This window comes from Pseudomassariella vexata (assembly GCF_002105095.1).
Source record: "Pseudomassariella vexata strain CBS 129021 chromosome Unknown BCR38scaffold_11, whole genome shotgun sequence".
Taxonomy (NCBI): domain Eukaryota; kingdom Fungi; phylum Ascomycota; class Sordariomycetes; order Amphisphaeriales; family Pseudomassariaceae; genus Pseudomassariella; species Pseudomassariella vexata.
Genome location: NW_024467966.1, coordinates 125,273 through 145,927, shown reverse-complemented (window position 1 = coordinate 145,927; position 20,655 = coordinate 125,273). Strand labels below are relative to the sequence as shown.

Genomic DNA, 20,655 nt, shown 5'->3' with positions numbered 1-20,655 from the left:
GACAGCTGCAATTGCTAAAACAGCAAGAGAAACAACAATGAACGATCCTCTCAGCAATGTCGTTGAAGCCATGCAGAGATCAAATTCCGCATGAGACTTGTATGTTGATCCCTATCATGAAGTCGCAGAGGTTCTTCAAGTTCGGCACCTGTCAGATCGAAGCCATGCATGAAATCGATGATTTCTCAGCCGCCAATGAATTGATTACAGACGATCAGTCAGCGAGAGACTGATCCAGGATTCCATTGGCCGCTAAGTGTCGGCAATGACTCGCAAGAGGCCTGGGCGACGGATGTCGCAATTGAATGATAATATGTGACGGAAATATGGATCTGCAAGTCCCGACCAACAAAATAGTTGCACCAGCTTGAACTCTACCTCATATGTCCCACCAATCACGACATGTCTCTATCTGCTCATTACCCTGAACCGGTCAATTGCGACAACGTCATCACGCCCCGTAAGGTTTCCCAATATTTCCTCTAGATAACCCGCCCGGATCCCCTACCCTTCGCTACTTTGTGAGCTAGCCTTTTCGCCGTTACATTCGTCCGGCCGTGACAGGCGTACGCAGTTAGTATTGGTCGGCTAGAAAAGTGTGGCGTAGTGGTGTTAGTGTGGAGTAAAAGTGGCTGGGTTGTCGTTTTTGGCCGCTTGTTTATAATGAACACACCACTATCGGTACTCTCCTTTCCGTCAGCCATACTCCTAGGTCTAGCGCTGTGGCCATCTCGGCGATAATCCGTCTCCCTTTGAACCTGAACTCGTCCACAAACGCCGAAATGAGCAGCGCCTTAAGACGAGCTCCGCCGCTCCTGTTCCCGCCCGCCTCGCGGCACACGGCTACCGTCATCTTCGTCCACGGCTTGGGCGACACGGGCTATGGATGGGCTCAAACGGTAGAGAACTGGCGACGTCGGTCGCGGCTCGATGAGGTCAAGTTTATTTTGCCTCATGCGCCCAAGATTCCCATCACCTGCGTATGTCCATACCCCTACTGAAAACATCGAAAGATGTACTGAATGTGATTGCAGAATGGCGGCATGCCGATGCCAGGCTGGTACGACATTGTAAGTCACCACTGTGTTCCCATGGGACATGTTTAGAAAGTCTAACCCAAAATGTAGTTTGCCTTGGGAGGCGCTGTGGACGACATCCGCAAGAATCAGGACGAGAAGGGCATGCTGGTCAGTCGGGAATATCTGCACGGTCTGGTTCAGGCCGAGATTGATGCTGGTATTCCAGCTGAGCGTATAGTGCTCGGAGGGTTCTCACAGGGCGGTGCCATGGCCTTGTTCAGTGGCTTGACTGCGAAGGTCAAGCTTGCCGGTATTGTAGGCTTGTCGTGCTACTTGCCCTTGGATAAGAAAGTCCCCGAGTTCCTCAAGGAGGCCGAACTTAATGCCAAGACGCCCTTCTTGATGTGTCACGGAACAGCCGATCTAGTTGTCCCGACAGTCCTTGGCGTGGAGTCTTCCAAGGTTCTCGAGGCGATGGGATACGATGTTACGTTCACCCGATACGCGTAAGTTTTCTTTTCCCCTTTTCTTATTTCTTCAAGTTGTTCCAGCTAAGGAAATATCAGCGACATGGGTCATGCGGCATGCATGGACGAGCTTGACGAGGTGGAGAGTTTTTTGCAAGCTTGTCTGCCAGCTCTGGGCGAGAAGCAGCCTGAACTGTAACGTACTGCATGATGACTTTCTGGAAGCCGAACCATAGATTTACAGCATAATATATCCTCACCTCGTTCGCAATGAATGGATTATCTTCACAACGGACTGACAAAAACTGGATTTGGTTAACCCAGGTTGGTGCAGCTCAAAGCATGCGTGACTGCTTACTCAAGATAACATCACCAAAGTCATAATCATTTCCGAAGGCTCCATGTATTCCATTCTCTCGAGTATCGTAATCCATAAGCAACTTTCTAATGCCGTCCCAAGCACGAACCCGTGCCCTTGAACGCACGGGAACTTAAGTCCGCGTTATCGCCGGGCCATAGCTTATCTCACGGACCCCGCGACGACATACATCTATGGTGGCGTCATGAATTCAGCCCATTGGTTACATATTCTTTCATCATCACCCAAGTATCTAACTACCTTCTTAACTTTATATTTATGTGCCTTCAATTCGCCTGTCTATGATGCGATCCAAGCCATAACTCCGCACCGGACGGCTAACTTCATGATCCCGCCGTGTCGAGAGCTTACCGATACCGATAGCTGTCACACCTCCCGTACTTTCCTTTTGTCGCCAACATGAGCGCACGCTCCGAGTCTCCTCTTGACGAGGATCTGCCACAATACGAAATCTTCGTGGATGCTGAATACGACGATGGCGAAAATGATCCTGATTACGAGGACGACGCAAACGAAGACGACGAAATCGAAGACGATGAAGAGTTCCATGGTACTAGAGTTCATAGTCCAAAAGGTCTGCACATTGGCTAACAGGCGAATCAGATGCTGAAGAAGATGCCGGTTTAGAAATTGCGGTTGAGGTACAAGCTGCGGGTGATACCGACTCCGGAGCTGCTCAGGCTACGCACGAACGAACGGCTACTCAGAGGAGGTTGATTAACCTCATCACAAGTGGGTACAAATGCAATGCAAACATCAAGAGACGAGGTTTACATGGTATACATAGGGAGCAGATCCGGATTGCTTAACCAACGCCAAATCTTCAATTACTTGCGTATGTCCAATTTGGGCCACCTGCTAATTGACGATGATGACGAGGACGAAGACGCCTGGCCGCCGAGGCGGCGAAGACGAGCAAAAGACCCAGATCGGTTTCCCAAAGTCCCTAGCGAGAAGGGACGAGAGCTAATGAATTCGGGTACCTTCGGCTCCACTGATATTCGCACTTCCCTCAATGACAGGAAACGTATAGCGCGGAGGGTGCTAGATCGTGAGCTGGGCATAGGTAACTCGGCTTACCGGCGAGTCAACCAAAAGCTGATGGCACAATCAATGATCCCCACTACTGAATGTGAGAGTATTATCAACTACGACGACCCCGTCTACTCTGGGCAGTTCTCGGATGACGGCAATTTCTTCTATGCGGTTGTCAAGGACTTGAAGGTACGCATGTACGACACGTCAAATCCGTACAAGTGGAGGCACTATAAAACAGTAAACTATCCAGGCGGTTCTTGGACTTTAACAGACGCCTCTTTGAGCCCTGACAACAAGTGGCTAGCCTACACAACGCACCAGAAAGATGTCTGCTTGGCCCCAACGGACCCGAATGATACCGGTGATCCCTACCTCCTCGATCTTGGAGACAGCTCTTCCCGATACGAAAATCGCTTCAGCATCTTTTCGATTCGATTCTCAGGTGACGGCCGGGAGCTGGTCGCCGGCACTGGCAAGAACGCAATCATAGTCTACGATATCGAATCGCGGCGTGTGCTCCACAGCATTAAAGGCCATTTTGACGATGTTAATGCGGTTTGTTTCGCCGACAAATCCTCGCCCCATATCCTGTATTCCGGATCGGATGACACAACAATCAAGGTTTGGGACCGACGGAGTATGGGCGATGGCCGCGAGGCAGGGGCCTTTGTAGGCCACATTGAGGTGAGCAACACTTAGATCCCTATCCAGTCCATTAGGTTCGGTTGCTGACCAAAATCCCGACAGGGTTTGACCTATATCGACAGCAAAGGGGACGGCCGGTATATCCTCTCCAACGGCAAAGATCAGAGTATGAAGCTCTGGGATCTGAAGATGATGTACACGACCGCCCGATTCAACGAGTTGAATCCGAGGCAGCACGTGGATGGCGACTTCGACTACCGCTTTGGAGCATATGACGACGCCGACTGGTTCCCACACCCAAACGACAACTCAGTAGTCACGTTCCGCGGTCATAAGGTGATTCGCACGCTGATTAGGTGTCACTTCTCGCCTCCGGGAAGTACAGATTCGCGGTACGTGTACAGCGGCAGTCACGATGGTAAGGTCTACATCTACAATATGGATGCTACCCTTGCTAGCACCATCGACGTCAATAAGACGACGCAGAATGTACGGGCTCTACCACGTAGCTGGAGGCGGTATCATCAAAGACGGCGCTTTGACAATTGGAGCACCTGTGTACGGGATGCGAGTTGGCATCCCAACGCACCGTTCATCGCTGGTGAGTTTATTCTGTCCGCTTGTTTACTATTTGGTATAACGAGACCGTGTATGTATTGATGCGTAAATAGCATCATCGTTGAACGGCTGGGATAAGTCTCTAGGTACAGTTACAGTGCATTCGTATAACGAGGCCAAGCTCGATGAAGCACAGCCGAGAATGGGCACGGGATACAATGACAAGTTGAGACAGGTTAGCCCATGCGGTAGCGGTGATGAGGAAGAGGATGATGAGTATCACGAGGGGGAGGATGTGGAAGACGACTCTGACAACGCAAACGGGTACGGATGGCGCATCTGGACTTAAGTACTTGGTCGGATTAGCCCCCTTACGCTGATGTTGGCGGACAGATACCGTCCAGACTGTCCAACGCATCTGGATAGATGTTTCAGCGATTGCGTTCATTGTTCACTGTTTGGCTCATATTTGTACATAAAGGCGTTTCATGAAACGCCCAGATCCCTTGTGGGAAATCCACCCATTCGTTTTCGGTTCCGCCACCGGTGGTCACAGAAAGTGGCCTACAACAGTGGGAGCTATTTCATTGCCCGCCCTGTAATTATGCGATTTATCGATTCCACAGCGTGAGAGGTGCCTCCCGCGGGTATTATGATGTATTCGAATTCCATCGGCATGTCGATTCGTTGTATCGTGTCCTGCGCCATGTTGTTACCAGCTCTGTATGATGCTTTTGTCGCCCCTTCCATCTCAGGTTATCCCAAGACCCCACCCCTCACTGTAATCCTCCAACTAGCCAAATGCGTCTATGCGCCACCGACTAAGATGTTGTTTACGGGAATGTGGACTATTTCGAGGCCATAAGTATAGACTCTGAGGCTGAAAATAGTGCTGGTCTTGACTGTGACTTACTCAACTTCACAACGTATCCCACTGCGCCCATGATCAGGAAACCGACACCGACAGCTTGGCAGATCTTGATGAATTCCTTCTGGTCGGCTGTGAGATTCGTTGCATTAGTCGAGAGGTCTTCTTGCAAGTTCAAACATGGGGTTGATGTTACTAACGCTTAGTGCAACGGTTCATGAACTGCGTGCCATCCTTGACGAAGTCCTTGGGGATGTCGAGGAGTTCTTGCATTTGGTCGGCCATTTTGATGAATGTGTTGGGAAGTGATCTGGACACCTGGGACAAGCGAACAGTTTGGCTATGGATGAATTTCAGGTAGGGAGAGAGAATCGATCGAGGGATTGTCGCGTGAGGAAATCGGAAGGGCGTCGCGCTGGCTTTATGGAAATGGAGATTCTTGTAAATGAAATCAATGGGCCAGATTGCGACTCGGTGGTCGGCCAGAGTTCGAAAAATCCCGACCAGGGGTCTTAATGATCTAGACAAGTGGCCACAGCTGGCTAGACTCTCTAGGATTTGGGGGAAGGATGCATGGACTACCTACACACTTACTTGAGTACTTGAAGTGGGCCTGATGACCCCTTTCCCCAATCTTGCGGCCCGAGCTTCTCCTTCAGCTACGCGAAAGCCTGCGGCCAGACCTCGAACGTGTTTGACGGGTTGGAGATGTCCTCCCATTCTCAATCCCAACCAACGATACAAACGTTGCCTTTAGGACACGTTTGCGACCTTAACAACATTCTGCCCACCAAAGAAAAGAGTTCTGTGATCTGATACTGACCGAAACAGAGCACGTCGCATCTGTACTTGGCAAGATCAAGAAGCCGCGCCCTGGAGTGCTGGCTCTCAGATCGCAGTCACGTTGTGGTCTCATGCAACATTCGGCGGAAGGCTCGACATCAGAAACCCCGACAAAACGAGACGGCTGTATAGCAACTACATCGAGCCCGCTGTATCCTGAGTAAAATCGACAGTATTTTCATTCAGCCTCGCAGACCCCAAGTTCACCCGCCCAGCTCGAGCATACGCCAACACACAGATCCGACACCATTCCGTGCGATAGCACCATCGTGAAAGAGATTACATCGCGGGATCTCACTCGCGACACCGCAGGAACCGACAGTTGATACGCTCCTCGAACCGCCACTGTCCGGCTCTTTGCTGTTTTGGCAAGTCTCCAAAGGCAACCGGCCCTAGAAAGTTTATGGGATATTGTTCAACTTGGCAAGCATAAGAACTAAACGTTGTTCGAGAAGGGAAGTTTCTAGAGGGGGAAAGAATCATTCAGGTTCGATCAGCTTTAAAAGCATCGTCGCAAATATCTCACTACCTGTACTCTACCACATACTGCATCCCTGTGCAGTACGAAGGCATCACGAAAGAACCAAATCGTGGAGACGATCAAGATTGCAAGCATAGAGCTTCGTCTTGACATTTCGCATTTTCCTCAGACGGAGCATTGGAAGAGAACCAGAGGGGTGTTGCTCATCAAGTCATCTATCTCAGAGGCGCGCGGTCTGTCAAGCGCTTGGAGTGTACGTATTCCTGTGAGATTTGCTCCTGTTATTTCTTTTCTCTCATTCTTCATCCTGTTGTCGAGGAATGTTGTGTTTCAGGTTTACTGATATCATGGTATTGGAAGACTCTACAGGACCCTCCTGTATCTACTCTGAATACACCATCTTGACAAGAGCTACAGCTTCCTTCTGAAGAATCCATCTCGAAGTAGCACATTCTGTGTGGGTTTGGGCCAACTTCATTCCATAGGCAACATTGAGAGGTAATCATCTCCCCAAACGACTGCGTAGTGTGCTTAGAAGAGCATGTTTGGGCATTACTCGCACATCTCCTGATAACCTTTGGGATCTGCAGACTTAAGCCGGTAATGCCCGCACTTAGACCTGCTACCCTTCTCCCGCTGCTCCCCTTCATTATCAGATCACCTACCTGGCCAGGTTCGGGTTGTATTCCAGACCAGGATTGGCCGCTGGCAATATATGAAAGATACCGCCCAAGCAATAACTACAGTGGCAGAACTAGAACTAACTTATGGGCACAACAGCACAAATACCTCTGCATATACCTTGAACACTTCAATACCACACCAAGGTTTGTCCCTTCGCAGCCAACCAGTTCCTTGAATTAGTTACGCTTGTCATACTTATCCATCTCACTAACAAACCTACAGGTTCCCAAAGTTGTGTTTCATCACACGTCACCTTTGTCTCCGTTCGTGAACTATAGGTCTTCTGAACCGAATTCAAGATGGCCGACGAGGACTTTGAGATCGATGTCTATGGAGGCAACTCCGGCGACAATGAGTCCAACATGCAAGATACCAACACGCAAGCCTATGACAACAATGCCGCTATTACGGTGGCGAATGGTTCTAACAACTCTTCGCACAACCAGTCCAATAACCACAACCACGACAATCATGAGCAAGACCAACATCACATGGACACAGCACATGATGACACCCCTACACAACCGCAGCAAGGAGTCAAGCGCAAGTCAGAATCTGACAGTCGCCCTGTCGACCTAGGCGCCACAAATTCGCTTCTGATCTCCGAACTTAACTGGTGGACGACAGATGACGATGTCCGCAAATGGGCACGGCAGGCAGACTGCGAGGGTGAGCTGAAGGACGTTACGTTTAGCGAACACAAGGTCAACGGCAAGAGCAAAGGGTGAGTTCATCCCCACTTCAATAGTTGGTGGACCTAAAGCTGTGACAAGTGGGTTCTTGTCAATCGCTTGGTCTAAGCGTTCCATTGTCAAATTCTGGCGAATGGCAGTACATGACTTTCCTATACCATTACTAACTGGGTTTATCATAGTCAAGCATATCTGGAGTTTGATTCGCAACAGGCCGCTACCGCCACAAAGCGTGAGATTGATGCATCTGACCCAGCTCAGCCTGGTGCGAAGAAGTACAGCGTCATATACTCGTCGCCCAACAACAACCCCTTCCGCACCTTGCCCAAGGACGCACCGGCAAGAGGCAACAGGGACCAAGCCACCCGAGGCAGTTCCAGTGGGGGCTCCTACAATGATCGCGGTGGCCAGAACACTGGCGGCAACTTCAACGGCGGATACCGAGGTCGCGGTGGGTTCAATGGACCCCGCGGTGGTGGTTTCAACCGTGGCTTCTCCGGAGGCAACGGCGGTGGCTTCAACAATAACATGGGTGGAGGCTACAACAATCCCATGGGAGGCGGCAATTTCGGCTTCAACCGCGGCGGGGGTATGATGGGCGGGGGCATGAGAGGTGGTCCTGGCGCTATGCGTGGCGGCCGTGGCGGCATGAACAATGGCATGATGGGAGGTATGGGTCCCATGGGTGCTATGCCGATGGGAGGTATGCCCGGTGGTATGGGTATGATGGGTGGTGGCATGCAAGGTACGTCTGTCCTCTGCGAGTCAACATATTCGAATTCACTCCTGGTGTCTCCTTGTAACCCTGGTCCTTGCCGGTGACACTAACCTGGACTTAATGCCCTCGTTCGCCCAACTTTGGCTTCACCCTCTCTCCCTCCCTTTCCTTCCTTTTCACATTCTTACTTTCCGCACTTTGGATACCCCTACTTACATGCCGGATAGGCTTCCAAGGCATGCCGCCGCAATTTAATCCTGGATTCTTTGGCCAAACTCAATCAGGGGGCAACGAATGGCAGAATCCTCACGGTGCTAAGAGGCCGCGTGGGGAATAGAATTCTCAACCGTGCTCTGGCCTTCCGGGGCAGCCAAACGCGACCAATGCAGGTACACCTACCGATCGAACACCTTGGCGACATGATTCTGCCTCGTCGCCAACGCCACAGTACCCTTCCTACGGCCCCGTGACGTATACTCCTCAGCAGCCTCTTCAATTACCCCCAACTCAACCACCGCCGCAAAGGCAGTCTTCTTACGGCTCTGCCCCGCAAAATCCTCAGCAATCCATGCCTTATCAACCAGCATCCGAACATAGTCCGCCTGCAACGCCATTAGACTACCGTGGAAGTCGTAAGGGGCACCGCGGTAACAAGAATGGTCGGTCAAACAAGGGATCTAAGTCTTAAACCTTGTTTCACCTTCACGTTTTTGGATCAGGTCATGTACAAACAACGCCACAATTTCACACAAGATATCGAACTTCCAGCTGTCAGCTGCGTCAGAGAAATGATGCCGAAGCTAGATATCGATTCTAGCCCTATCCTACTTCTCAACAAAAGAAAACCAGAAAACTACTACATCATCAGCACGCCAGCCCATGGCTCTGCACACAATGCATTCCTGCAAAACCCCACCCTGATGCAGATTTATTTCATGGAGCGCATTTCATTACAAGATGGGAAGACTCTTGGATCTTTGTTACCCAGAACATACACAGTGACGGACTCGGATCAACTCGAGTTCATGCAACTCGACTTTGCATCCGTTAGGATGAGTTGAAAGCCGATAGAAAGACACAGACAATGCTGTGGCATTCTCAATAAGATGCATTCCAATTCCCCGCCTATCATCTTCGATATGCAATGGGACGCATCTTACCAAAACCCCGCTGAGTATCCCGACGAACTGCCCCTGCCCTCTCTACCAATCCAGAATTCAGTCAGCTTCTGCGACTTGACGAATCTGGATTGGGGGTTGTCCCCTTCAGAAAGCACTGACGTCATAGAGGGGCAAAAGCTAAATAGACATGTACAATAACGAGTTTCCTTTTCCTCCCATCGATTATGCGCACGTGATGTTTAATGTCTTTTGGATGTCATTTTCTCCCCCTATCCCTGACAGTGGGAAGATCTTGTAGCAGAGGGCTTAGCCATGTATTAAACACCTCGTTGTTTTCACGAAGAGATGTTACTACAGGCTCGGGATCGTTGCTATCAGCCTTTATTTGATGCCATTTTCAGTCTTGTGAGCGTTGGCCCTTGGTGGAAGCGGCCCAGGGCCCAACGCCGGGCATATCGTTTCGGTACCGCGAGCTGTTCTGCCGTCAATCTCCAGTGATTTGAGATCATCTGGCACTTTGTGATTTCCTCACTGAAGACTGTAACTTCGTCGTTGAAGCCGAATAGCTAGAAGATGATGGCTAGAGGTAGTGAATCCTTGCGGCTCGTCGTTTTGCCCAGGAGGGCAGAAATTGAGGTGATGCGGCTTTTTGTACCTCATCGTAGAAACAAGATCGAAATAGAGTGCACACAGAATCATGGAAAGAACGTGACTCCAATAGTCATTTCAAAATTGCAAGTAGCCTGTAGCCTGGTCATGTGGTCAAATGGGCGCATGGCAAAGAAGTGTACTAACGAGAAATTTGACATAAGAGATGCCACACAACAACACATTACTATTGCCTTTGCCATGAAGCAATTGAGTCTAATTGGCTTCATTCTCAACTCTCGGACTTCGAAGCCTCATGATACTCATCTCCACAAGCCGATCAACCTGTCTCCACCGTTCGACAAGCATCGTCCTCTGCTCTTGCTCCCCCTCCTTCAGACCCTGGACTTCGCATACCACTTCACCAATCTTCACCCTATACGCCTCCAACATCTCCACAAGAAGCTTATCCACCTTTGCCTGACTCCCGTCTCCATCATCCTCCCCATCAACAAATCTCTTCCACTCCCTGATTTCACAACACAGCGCCCTCAGCGCAACCTGCGTCCGATGACACACTGTCTCCCTATCCAGCACATAACCCCCCAGAAACGACACCTCCTCCAACCTCTCCCTCCACTTCTCGCTCAACCTTGACATCACCACCTCATCCAGTCCAACTTCGTCCCACCGATTCTCCGCCATGACAAACCCATACTCAACCGCCAGAAAATCTCCCCCGTGTCTCCCGTAGCAAATCCGCACCTCCTCCCCTTGCTCATACGCCCGATCGGCGCGCACGACAAAACTCACAGCACTGAATGCGGCGTTGCACCCCGTTTCCGCATGGTTGAACAAATCTGCCACAGGCTGCAGTACCATGCGATCCTCTTTCCTCCGCCGCCGCAGCTTGGGGTTAAGATAGTAGAACGTGCGCGTGTTTACGAGTAGCCAGGCGTGCCGGTACGTCTCCTCGTCCAGATCCGGAAACGCAGCTGAGACGGCGGCCCAGTCGCGGACGAACTTGGCGCGCTGCTTGGAGAGGATGGACTTCGCGGTGCCTGGGAGGTAGGCCTGCAGGGCGGAGGGCCAGAGGAGGGGCATGGAGGATAGATCGAAAGGGGTGGGGCAGACGGCGTTCCAAGGGGCGTAGATTTCAGAGGGAGAGGAGTCGAGGGCGAGGTCCGCGGCTAGGAGGCCGTGGATGGGGAGTGATTTGGGTAATTTTCTGGTGATGGAGTGGGGGACAGTTCCTATGCTGCGCAAGCAGGAGATGGGGACTTCGAGGACGACCTCATCGGGCTGCGAAGGGAAGGGCATTAGGGATATGTTTTGAAGTTGTGTGCACAGCGGGTGAATGGAACTGACCTGGAGTGCTTTCGTGGCAATGACGCCTACGCCGCGACCGGGAAGTCGCTGTGGTCTTATGCCGTTTAGTGCAACGCCCTTGGGCTCTGCCCACCGGAGCAGTTCGTCCAGAGGGTCCATTTTGAACTGGTGACAGAGTGAGAGGGTGAGTGAGTGGCTCAAGCTTGAGTACTTGGGATGCGCTCAAGGTGGGTGTGTATGAGATGTTCCGTGTTTGTCAAGAGAAATTGTTGCCATTTTCGAGAACCATCATTTTGAGTTTCATACACCTGGTGAGTGGTCTAATTTTCGAAGCGCTGAAATCGCATTCATGAAGTTGTCTGGAATTGGTAATAGCGAAGCCGCCATTCGATGTTGGAAGTGGGCATTATTAATGCGCACACGCCCCGCGTCCACTCATCAAAGCTGAAGACAGCAACGATCGTATGGCATGGTTGATCTTGTTGCCACTGCTACAGCTGGTGATACATAATCGAGATGAGTGTTCCGTTTGACGACGGCCAGTTTGAGTCTTTTCCAAACCGAGCCTCTCGTTCTACCTTGAGAATTGGTTCGAGGCCACTCCTCTTCCCGTTGAAAACCCATAATTCCACAGAACGCCCCAGAGATGTGCAAAGCCGTACCCTTTCCCTTTGTTTATACATCGACCAGAATGTTTTGCAGTTTAGCACTGCGTCCTCGACTACTCGTCCCCGATTATACCGGCTTCCTTCCGCATCGCCTCTTTCCTTGCCTTGGCCTCCTCTGCCTTCTTAGCATCTTCCTGCAGCCTGGCCTCCTTGAACTTGCGCGCCGCTTCTTCCTGTACAATCCATACTGCAATTCCAAGAATTAGCCGTCATTCCTTCGCAACAGAAACGGGGCGTGTATATAAGGCGTCGCGTACTCGGCTTGTCCGACTTGGAAAACTCCTTCAGCTGGCAGACAAAATCATCAAACTCCTTTTGCCTCTCGAACTTCCGGTTGAGGCTCTTCTTCTGTAGTTCGGGGTTGTAGCGCTTAAAGAGCTCCTCGTCGCTCGGCTGGACCCAGAAGACGAATGCTGGACCACCAATGCAGACTCCGCCGCCGCTGCGGATAGACAACCGTGGGTTAGCCGCAAGTTCTCGTTTCTCGCTCGCACCGGCTATGGGGGACATGGAGCCAAGGGAAGGGAAGGAGCATTGAACTTACACTGCCAGCATCTTGAGCCATGTGCCTATTTTGGATTGCCTTCCCGCCATCTTGTTTGTGATTTCCAAGGGTTGCGAGGACTGGGGTATTTTGGGTGACCCAAATGGCCGCGGCGATAGACCGCGCTAATCGAATCGATAAGTACAAAATTCCATGACGAGCTCAAATCCGGGGTTCAGCGGTTAATGCACCGGCTGTGGCTGGGTTGTGTGGCTGCTCCCTGCAACTCAAACTCAAATTAACCAAGATGGATGGCCATTTTGCTCCAGGGTTGGATCCAGGCGGAAAAGGCAACATATTGAAATATGAGAGACAGTAATTCCCATGTCCTCCATGTGTTTGCTTTACTTGTTTTACATTATACAAGATGGCCAAGTTCACATCGCGGTTGTTTGTTACCCGTTACCAAACAGGTATTGCGTCGGGTGGTTCCCAGGTAGCACTAAGCGAGACAATTCATTCCCATTGTGATTCGCAGATCCTCTTCGAACGTCGGAGAATCATTACCCGAGCGATAACTTTGCAACTTACTAGAGTTTGCTTGCCTGGTCGCCAGGGCGTCTTCGATTTCCATTGCATAGAATCATGACATGGAAGGTCGTTGCATGATCGCTCCCAGGGGTGACGTTGTGCGACTACCAGCTTATTACAGCTGAAAATGATCCACAAAACCGGATTCCAAGATGTCGCGAGTGCTGCGCCGTAGTCACTTGGGCGCCTAGCATCCAATCGTCTTTAGTATCGTTGGCGGCGGAACAAGATGCCGTGTGGTGGCGTCCGCTTTACGCGGCGCAAGCCCTAGCTAGGAATGTTGGACTTAAACGACCTCCTCGGCCCGTGGCTACATTAGCGGACATTAGCGCAAACGGGCCTCTTGTGCTGCCTCCATCTGTTGGATGTTGATGTTCTCTCGTTGCCAATTGGTCACGCAGGGTGGTTGGTGATATTTTTGATAGCATTCCAAAGATCTGCGCCTCTACGCAGCAGTACGAGGCCTCCCGATACCCCTTTTGTCATGTAGATTGGTGGATGGCCATCTTCCAATTCCTGTCCATCGGGCCTGACCTGGTGAACACGGTGGCGAAGTTGTTTGGCCTCACAACATGTTGGCCCAAGAGTTATTCCGAGTCCAGTATGCAGTGACAGTCGTTCATCCCGCGAAGAGCCACACGGACGATAACTGCTGGTGTGCTGGCTGTACGAAGATCAGATGTGATGAACAGAGTTTGGTTGTTGGCAACCTCCATCCATAGCTGTGCCTATATACACGAGTTGCATGTCTGGGCAGCCGTTCTGACTTTTACAGTTGACGTTCAGCAAAGACGTATTTGATATTTTGAGTTCTGGATCCTGAATCCTGAATCCTAAAGTCGTACAAAGTCAAAAGGCCATAGCGAGCCACTCGAGTTACTTGCCATCAAATATCTACTCCGAAGTCCCAAGGGCATCCATGATATCAAAGACGCAAGCAAAGCCACTTCATGGATGCCGCTGTACACCGTCATTCAACAGATGCTTCGACACCTCTATGTATCATGATGCAATGCCAACATCAAATCTCTATGAGATGCGCATTGACGTTTGGAAAGGCCCCTGGATATCTGACGACTTTGACTTTTCTCAGCTTTTGAGTTGACATCCCGGCCATGGGTAGAGAGGGGTTGGAGAAGAACAGAGATAGAGGCTGCAGGGAGGCAGGGTTCAGGCCACCAATGAGTGCCGTTGCGACATGAAACCCTTGTCGACTTTGATACACCACTTGGTAGGACAAGCTGCCTCCCGGCGAGGCATTGAAGCAATGGTTAGATGCCACAAATGCACTTCAATGCACCGATTCTCACTGTGTAGATAGCTTCGTGCGTGATGGGACAAAGGAAAGAAGTACGAAAAACCTCCCCCCGCCAACCCCAGCCGACCCCCGGGAATCTCCTAGGTTTAGGTGTCTTAGACTGGAACCACTGTGTGTCTTCACCCTGTTGTCATCTTTGTTCATCAGCTCTCGGTGCATATTGATATATTTAATGCTGCGGTGGGACGAGGTACCAAAGTCAATTCGGAAGCCGTCAAAAGTTTCAAAGAAGGCGGCAATCTCAGAATAACAACAACTTATGGACGAATGGGGAGAACAAGATGCATGGATGCATGGACGACAGAGGCGTGGACAGCAGCCCCGCCAACCTACAGCCCGGGAGCTCGAGGAATGTATGCCGTGGAGCATGGCTATAACGGGCTCTCTACTTGTAAGGCACATAGGCGGTGGTAATCTGGGAGGTTAGGCGCAGCTGCTGCATTGATTGATGACATCCATTATGTGGATTGTTCCCGCAAGTGCTAAAAGTCACGCCAGTACAGTAATTCGCTGCATCTACACATTAATAGACGCTGGGATTCCCCGTAAAATCATCGTGCATTGCAGAGGACTTGGTCTTTCTTTGAATTGTAGCCGGCACCCGGTCCAAAGACAATCGATCGCGGTCTCAGACATTCTTTCGAGGCTGTTTCCGTGTTTTCTTGGTCCTCGACAGCCCTCTTCATCTCCTCTGACTCTTGGACTTATAGCTTGAGCAGTCTTGTCCCGTCCCAACCATCACTGGCACCCTTCCACCACAGCGTTACAAGCTACTCAGGTGCCGATGTTACCATCCTGAGTCAACAAACACCCCAGACCTCAAAACGCTACATAATTCACCGACGAACGGCGACTGTGGATTCCGGCCCTTCATATCACATCAAACTCTCAAACTCGATTTTTGGAGAACCCCCTGGAGGACGTCGCGTTTTGTGACGTATCACACACCGGGCTTTCCTCTCGCCGTTATTGTCATCTCGCGCCATTCTGAGTACTAGTACTCTGAAATAACCACTCGCCCCCATTCCCCCATTCCTCCATTCCTGCCTTGTCTGGCCGTTTTGGTGGCTGCAGCAGTAGTTTCGCGCCCGATTTGACACCTGCAGACACCAAATTCTGGCCCCGCAACCTCTTCATCCTTACGCCCACTGCTGCGACACGCCTGTCTCGTCGAACTCGAATCGGCCAATCCCCGAACCCACTGCGCTTCGGCATTCAGAGGCCTGCCGAAACTGGCGATCAACACCGAGGCGAAACACCAGCTGTGGTCTACTGGAAATATCCCACTGATCCCACTGCATCCCAGCCTACGCGACAGCCGCAACCTGCATCTGAGCTCGGCATCTTACTATTATTTTAACCAGAACGACGCTTTACAGCCCCCCCCCCCCCACATCGGCAACCGACAACTTTACCGTATGGAATGTTTATGAGTGCACAGAAACCCGAGGCTCGCCTAATAAGGACGCAAAGGGTGGTCTTATGCGAACGAACATCTGAAGTTGCATTACGCGAGTAAGGCTGGTCGCTGCCTTCTACACCGCAGAAAGGAAGAGCGGACGTCGTCGCCAATTAGTATACGACTTGCGCACCAAGGACGATGGCGTACAACGGAGGATACCAAGAGCAGCGGCCTTACGCAGGATCAGCTGCACGGCGTCCAGCTCCTCAAGGAGGAGGCAACTTCCCCCAACCGCAGCAAGCGCAATTTGAGCATTATCCAGAAGAATATGGTTATGGATACGATCAATACGATAATGGGTACGGGCCTGGACCTGGGCCTGACTACGGTGCACCGCAAGATATGGGCTACGGACGAGGAGGTCCCCCGCCGAACCAAGGCTACCGGCAACAAGATTATTATGGCCCGGGTCCGGGAGGTCCAGGAGGTCCCGGCAGAGGTGGTCGACCCATGCCACCTGGTGGGAGAGGAGGACCTATGCAAAGGGGAGGGCCGATGTCGAGAGGAGGACCAAGAGGCGGTGGGCCGGGACCAGGGCGCGGTGGATTTCTAGGGCCTGGCCGAGGAGGTCGACCTGGCCCCCTCGACCGATCAGCCTCGTCAGATCCGAGTGGTAAGCAGCTGCAAGCATTGATGGTGACGGCAATTGGTTCAAACGCTAATCCTGGCAGCAAATCGGGTAGGACCTCCTGTACTGAGTCCTGCCGAAAGAGACTTTGGTAGTCCTTTCCCGGTATTTCCCGGCCGAAATAGGAAGTCCGACTTCGACGAAGAAGTACGAATTCTGGATGACATGGCACATTTAAACATGAATGCAGGTGCAGGTGGAGGTGGAGGTGGAGGTGCAGGCCCAGGGCCAGGCGGTGCGGGTGGAAGAAGGCCGGGACCTCCGCCCGGCCAAGGCGGCGACCCGTCGATGAGAGGACCGCCGCGGCGGGCTCCAAGCATGGATGATTATGGCGGCGGTGGGAGGCCTTCCATGGACGGTCAGAGAGGACCACCTCAAGGCTACCCTGATCCAAGAAGAGGGCCACCTCAAGACCAGGGCTACGGAGGCTATCGTGACGACGGATATGGCGCGCCAATGTCTCCTGTACGGGATGGATTCGGCCCACCAGGACGAAGCATGACAATGCCAAACAATGTCGAGCCGATGGGCATGCGCAATGGTGGATTGCCAGCCCGCAGCGACAGTTCTCCTTATAACGGCCCGGCCGGTCGCAACATTCCGAGACCGTCGACTGCGCAAGCTGGAGGGGGCGGTCCGCCACCGCACAGAATGTACCCGAACCAAGGGCCTCCTGCTCCTCCTCCACCTCAGCCCCAGCCGCAATTCGACGACTATCAAGCTCCGAATCCGTCGTGGGCAAACGAGCCACGAGTGCGGGCCTCGTTCGGCGACTTTTATGACGCTTACTATCACCCACAAAACAGCGACAACGAATACCCTCCCCAGAATGGCACCGGACCTGGACCACAGCCCACCGATATACCCGATTTTGACGCGGCACCTGCCCAGCCATCGCGAAGCTCATTCGAGCAACATATGCTACCTGGGCCTGGTGCGATGCCTAATGCGATGCCTGGCATGCCTCAACCAGGTCCTGCTCGTGTCCCTGAGATGAGTCGAACGAAATCCCAACCGAATTTGCGTGAGCCACAGGCTGCAGTCTTCGAGATGGCTGGCGAGATGCCGCCCGTTCCCAGCGGCGGTTTTCAAGCGTACAACGGACAACCGGCAGGTTTGCCTAATGGACCCGCGCCTCCGAAACCACAGACTGGCCCAGGCAACGGCCATCCAGCTCCGGTTCGACCTGGATTGATGCAGGGCTCCATGGTCAACTTGAACGACAAGCCTGCGCCCCAGCGTAACTACAATGGTCCGCCTCCAGCAGCTACTATGGCCCAGGGACGACCTTCACCACAGCCTCCACAGCCTCCACAGCCTGGGCAGCCTGGGCGGCCGCCTTCGATCCAACATGTTCCAGTGACGGTGGAAGAATTGGAACGTTTGCGTGCTACCATCAAGACAAATCCCAACGATCAGCAATCGGCACTCAGCCTTGCCAAAAAATTGGTTGAAGCTGCCGACGTCCTCGTTCCGAGACTTCCAGACCCCAAGTCGCGATCAAGAGCTCGGGAACGCTATGTCATGGACGCGCACAAGATTCTGAAGAAGCTCGTCAATGCTCAGAATTCCGACGCCATGTTCTTCCTGGCGGATTCCATGGGACGAGGCATTATGGGAACGGAGCCTGACAACAAGGAGGCCTTCACTTTGTACCAGGCTGCTGCCAAGTTGGGTCACGCTGCAGCCGCCTACAGAACGGCTGTTTGCTGTGAAATCGGCAACGAAGATGGAGGTGGTACGCGTAAGGACCCGCTCAAGGCGATTCAGTGGTACAAGCGAGCCGCCACGCTCGGCGACACGCCTGCGATGTACAAGGTTGGAATGATCATGCTCAAAGGACTGCTTGGTCAGCCTAAGAACCCTCGCGAGGCTGTCGGTTGGCTCAAGAGGGCGGCAGAGCGTGCCGATGCCGAGAACCCGCATGCGCTACACGAGCTTGGTCTGTTGTACGAGTCGGCTCAGCCAAACGATACCATTATTCGGGACGAACCTTATGCTTTGAGCCTGTTTGAGCAAGCTGCGCAACTCGGCTACAAGTTCAGCCAGTTCAGGATGGGTTGCGCTTACGAATACGGCCTCATGGGTTGCCCAGTCGACCCAAGGACTTCTATAATGTGGTATTCCCGGGCGGCAACCCAGGAGGAACATCAGTCTGAGCTGGCTCTGAGTGGTTGGTATCTGACTGGCAGCGAAGGAACGCTCCAACAGAGTGACACAGAAGCATACCTATGGGCCAGAAAAGCAGCGCAGGCCGGCCTGGCGAAGGCGGAGTATGCTATGGGCTATTTCACCGAAGTCGGCATCGGAGTTCCTGCCAATTTGGAGGATGCAAAGCGATGGTACTGGCGAGCTGCTGGTGAGTTTCTGCACAATTGAACCCCGTAGTATATACAAGACTGACAATGTACAGCCCAAGATTTCCCCAAGGCTCGCGAGCGCCTGGAAGATCTGAAACGAGCCGGGAAGAATGGTCCGCGACCACGAGAGCGCATCTCGCGAAGTAAGATCGGCAAGCAGCAAGAAGGCGAGTGCTCGGTGATGTAGGACACTCCGGCCACACTGCCGACTCCTCCCACCGATGAGCTCACGCAGCGCTTGCAACACCCACCAAGAAACTCTTCGCTCCGAGCATTGTACCCCTGGCCAAACCATCCAAAGACGGAGCCGAAGAATGGATTAGTACCAGCGTCTACGGCTATGGAGGATCCTTTCCAAGACGACCCTCCAGAGCTGACGAACCAATTTGGCCGCGAAGATCTCCCTCCAGGCCCCCCCAGACTACTAAGCGCTCCACCGGTTGTCGAGGAGTTCATTCAGCAGGTTTATCGCAAGACGCCAACTGTGTAGATACCGGAATCACACCCATGGCCCGTATTTGCACGCTCCACGGCAGGCTTCCTAGAGCAACACGGGTTGGCGAGGCGTTGGATTCTTACAATTCTTTTCTTCTAATGAGACCTCATACACAGATGATCACGGCATTGGTTTGGTATGGATGGAAATCATTTTCTGCTTTTTTTTTCCTCAAGTCGACTCGCATCATACAACGGCCAGGAAAGGGCCAAAGGACACAAAATAAAGATCACGACATGACTGAATGAACAAGAAAGCTGTTTAGTTACCCCCATGATCTCTTTGTAAGAGTACTACTTGGCTTCTTTTTGCGACACGCATTCGAGCGTTTTTAATTTTTCTCCCAATGGTATGGCATTCGAGGATACACCAACAGGAAAAGGGAGAAGGGGGAGAGGGGGGAGGAGTGGGGGCCATTGGACCTGGCGTCTGGTTTTCTCTCTCCCTTGTCTTTCCTTACACACCTTGACCAACAATGCTTGCATGAGGAACGTTGGTGTTTTCAGGAGACGTGCGAAAGAATTCGGATGGAGGGAGAATCGGGAAGTTAATTGCTGAGAAATACCCCGTAGTTAAAAGCTGAGCTGTTGACTTGAGATATGAGAGGCAGCAAATATAATCACTTTGATTACTACATTTAACTCTTATTTTGAATGTGTCGGCCAGATAATTTGCTGCTACAGTGGTCTCTCCCTTTTTGGCGAAGAGAACTACAGCAGCAGTCCGACTCTAACGACGTGTCAAGAATGGAGCACATAGTCCACGTCCTGCTACACTACACCCACGCTTGGACTTGGCAAGGTTCTACGAGAGCTGGCATATCCATTCCCCATTGATGTTTGAGAATCGAGCCCACGAAATCATGAGAACAAGTCACGAATCCGAAAGGAGTGTATGTAGACCATCAATGATGGACCTCGACCCGCATAGAGTACTCGGGGGCCGCGGTGAGTAAGTGGTCACTGATCGCTCTTCCTTGACTCAAAATTGAAGTAAACCACGGGTGTGATAGGTGAATTTCAGAGTGTTGCAAGGTTTCTCTTTCAAAAGTTAATTCACGGCGAACAACATGGTCACTCACTGATTCCTACCAAACCCCCCGGGAAAAAGAGGTCAAAAGTATCATTCGGAAGCCAAGGTCAGTCATACTGCCCAACTCCCTGTGCCCGATATAATGAACAAGAAAACAGTTAGCTAGGTGACAGGGGAGTCTTGGGT

The 20,655-nt window shown here is 51.9% G+C and overlaps 7 protein-coding genes across 7 annotated transcripts; 4 read left to right on the top strand and 3 right to left on the bottom strand.

The window, feature by feature from the left end:
* Nucleotides 1-360: 360 nt before the first annotated feature.
* On the top strand, nt 361-1,882 carry BCR38DRAFT_441396 (Phospholipase/carboxylesterase/thioesterase). The gene is made up of 4 exons (XM_040860773.1): nt 361-980; nt 1,035-1,070; nt 1,128-1,525; nt 1,586-1,882. Exons 1-4 carry the CDS (start codon nt 783-785, stop codon nt 1,683-1,685), a joined length of 732 nt encoding a protein of 243 aa, XP_040712777.1. The 5' UTR covers nt 361-782; the 3' UTR covers nt 1,686-1,882.
* Nucleotides 1,883-2,264: 382 nt separating this feature from the next.
* Nucleotides 2,265-4,455, top strand: BCR38DRAFT_487611 (WD40-repeat-containing domain protein; the record flags this gene model as incomplete). The annotated part of the gene is made up of 5 exons (XM_040864176.1): nt 2,265-2,415; nt 2,469-2,597; nt 2,653-3,587; nt 3,651-4,149; nt 4,220-4,455. The coding sequence occupies 5 exons, from the start codon at nt 2,265-2,267 to the stop codon at nt 4,453-4,455; spliced, it is 1,950 nt and encodes a 649-aa protein (XP_040712776.1).
* Nucleotides 4,456-4,913: 458 nt separating this feature from the next.
* Nucleotides 4,914-5,259, bottom strand: BCR38DRAFT_349511 (protein transporter Sec61 subunit gamma; the record flags this gene model as incomplete). The annotated part of the gene is made up of 3 exons (XM_040856498.1): nt 4,914-4,954; nt 5,020-5,106; nt 5,175-5,259. 3 exons carry the CDS (start codon nt 5,257-5,259, stop codon nt 4,914-4,916), a joined length of 213 nt encoding a protein of 70 aa, XP_040712775.1.
* Nucleotides 5,260-7,062: 1,803 nt separating this feature from the next.
* On the top strand, nt 7,063-8,772 carry BCR38DRAFT_40913 (uncharacterized protein). Its single transcript, XM_040858342.1, has 2 exons — nt 7,063-7,706; nt 7,857-8,772. Exons 1-2 carry the CDS (start codon nt 7,282-7,284, stop codon nt 8,494-8,496), a joined length of 1,065 nt encoding a protein of 354 aa, XP_040712774.1. The 5' UTR covers nt 7,063-7,281; the 3' UTR covers nt 8,497-8,772.
* A 1,456-nt stretch (nt 8,773-10,228) lies between these two features.
* Nucleotides 10,229-11,769, bottom strand: BCR38DRAFT_397072 (SET domain-containing protein). Its single transcript, XM_040857661.1, has 2 exons — nt 11,470-11,769; nt 10,229-11,403 (listed from the first exon to the last, which is right to left on the bottom strand). Exons 1-2 carry the CDS (start codon nt 11,587-11,589, stop codon nt 10,378-10,380), a joined length of 1,146 nt encoding a protein of 381 aa, XP_040712773.1. The 5' UTR covers nt 11,590-11,769; the 3' UTR covers nt 10,229-10,377.
* A 101-nt stretch (nt 11,770-11,870) lies between these two features.
* BCR38DRAFT_40885 (uncharacterized protein) lies at nt 11,871-12,850 on the bottom strand. Its single transcript, XM_040858311.1, has 3 exons — nt 12,643-12,850; nt 12,356-12,540; nt 11,871-12,285 (listed from the first exon to the last, which is right to left on the bottom strand). Exons 1-3 carry the CDS (start codon nt 12,690-12,692, stop codon nt 12,152-12,154), a joined length of 369 nt encoding a protein of 122 aa, XP_040712772.1. The 5' UTR covers nt 12,693-12,850; the 3' UTR covers nt 11,871-12,151.
* A 3,445-nt stretch (nt 12,851-16,295) lies between these two features.
* On the top strand, nt 16,296-19,128 carry BCR38DRAFT_348941 (uncharacterized protein; the record flags this gene model as incomplete). Its single annotated transcript, XM_040856455.1, has 3 exons — nt 16,296-16,566; nt 16,625-18,940; nt 18,995-19,128. 3 exons carry the CDS (start codon nt 16,296-16,298, stop codon nt 19,126-19,128), a joined length of 2,721 nt encoding a protein of 906 aa, XP_040712771.1.
* Nucleotides 19,129-20,655: the final 1,527 nt, after the last annotated feature.

Bases quoted from the DNA above. Each gene is read 5' to 3' on its own strand.
- BCR38DRAFT_441396 (XM_040860773.1), top strand. From the start codon at position 783: ATGAGCAGCGCCTTAAGACGAGCTCCGCCGCTCCTGTTCCCGCCCGCC. The intron at 1,071-1,127 runs GTAAGTCACCAC...CCCAAAATGTAG, and splicing joins TGCCAGGCTGGTACGACATT to TTTGCCTTGGGAGGCGCTGT. The intron at 1,526-1,585 runs GTAAGTTTTCTT...AGGAAATATCAG, and splicing joins GTTACGTTCACCCGATACGC to CGACATGGGTCATGCGGCAT.
- BCR38DRAFT_40913 (XM_040858342.1), top strand. From the start codon at position 7,282: ATGGCCGACGAGGACTTTGAGATCGATGTCTATGGAGGCAACTCCGGC. The intron at 7,707-7,856 runs GTGAGTTCATCC...GGTTTATCATAG, and splicing joins GTCAACGGCAAGAGCAAAGG to TCAAGCATATCTGGAGTTTG.
- BCR38DRAFT_397072 (XM_040857661.1), bottom strand. From the start codon at position 11,589: ATGGACCCTCTGGACGAACTGCTCCGGTGGGCAGAGCCCAAGGGCGTT. The intron at 11,404-11,469 runs GTCAGTTCCATT...TTCCCTTCGCAG, and splicing joins TTGCCACGAAAGCACTCCAG to CCCGATGAGGTCGTCCTCGA.
- BCR38DRAFT_40885 (XM_040858311.1), bottom strand. From the start codon at position 12,692: ATGGCGGGAAGGCAATCCAAAATAGGCACATGGCTCAAGATGCTGGCA. The intron at 12,541-12,642 runs GTAAGTTCAATG...GTCTATCCGCAG, and splicing joins TGGCTCAAGATGCTGGCAGT to CGGCGGCGGAGTCTGCATTG. The intron at 12,286-12,355 runs GTACGCGACGCC...TTGGAATTGCAG, and splicing joins TTCCAAGTCGGACAAGCCGA to TATGGATTGTACAGGAAGAA.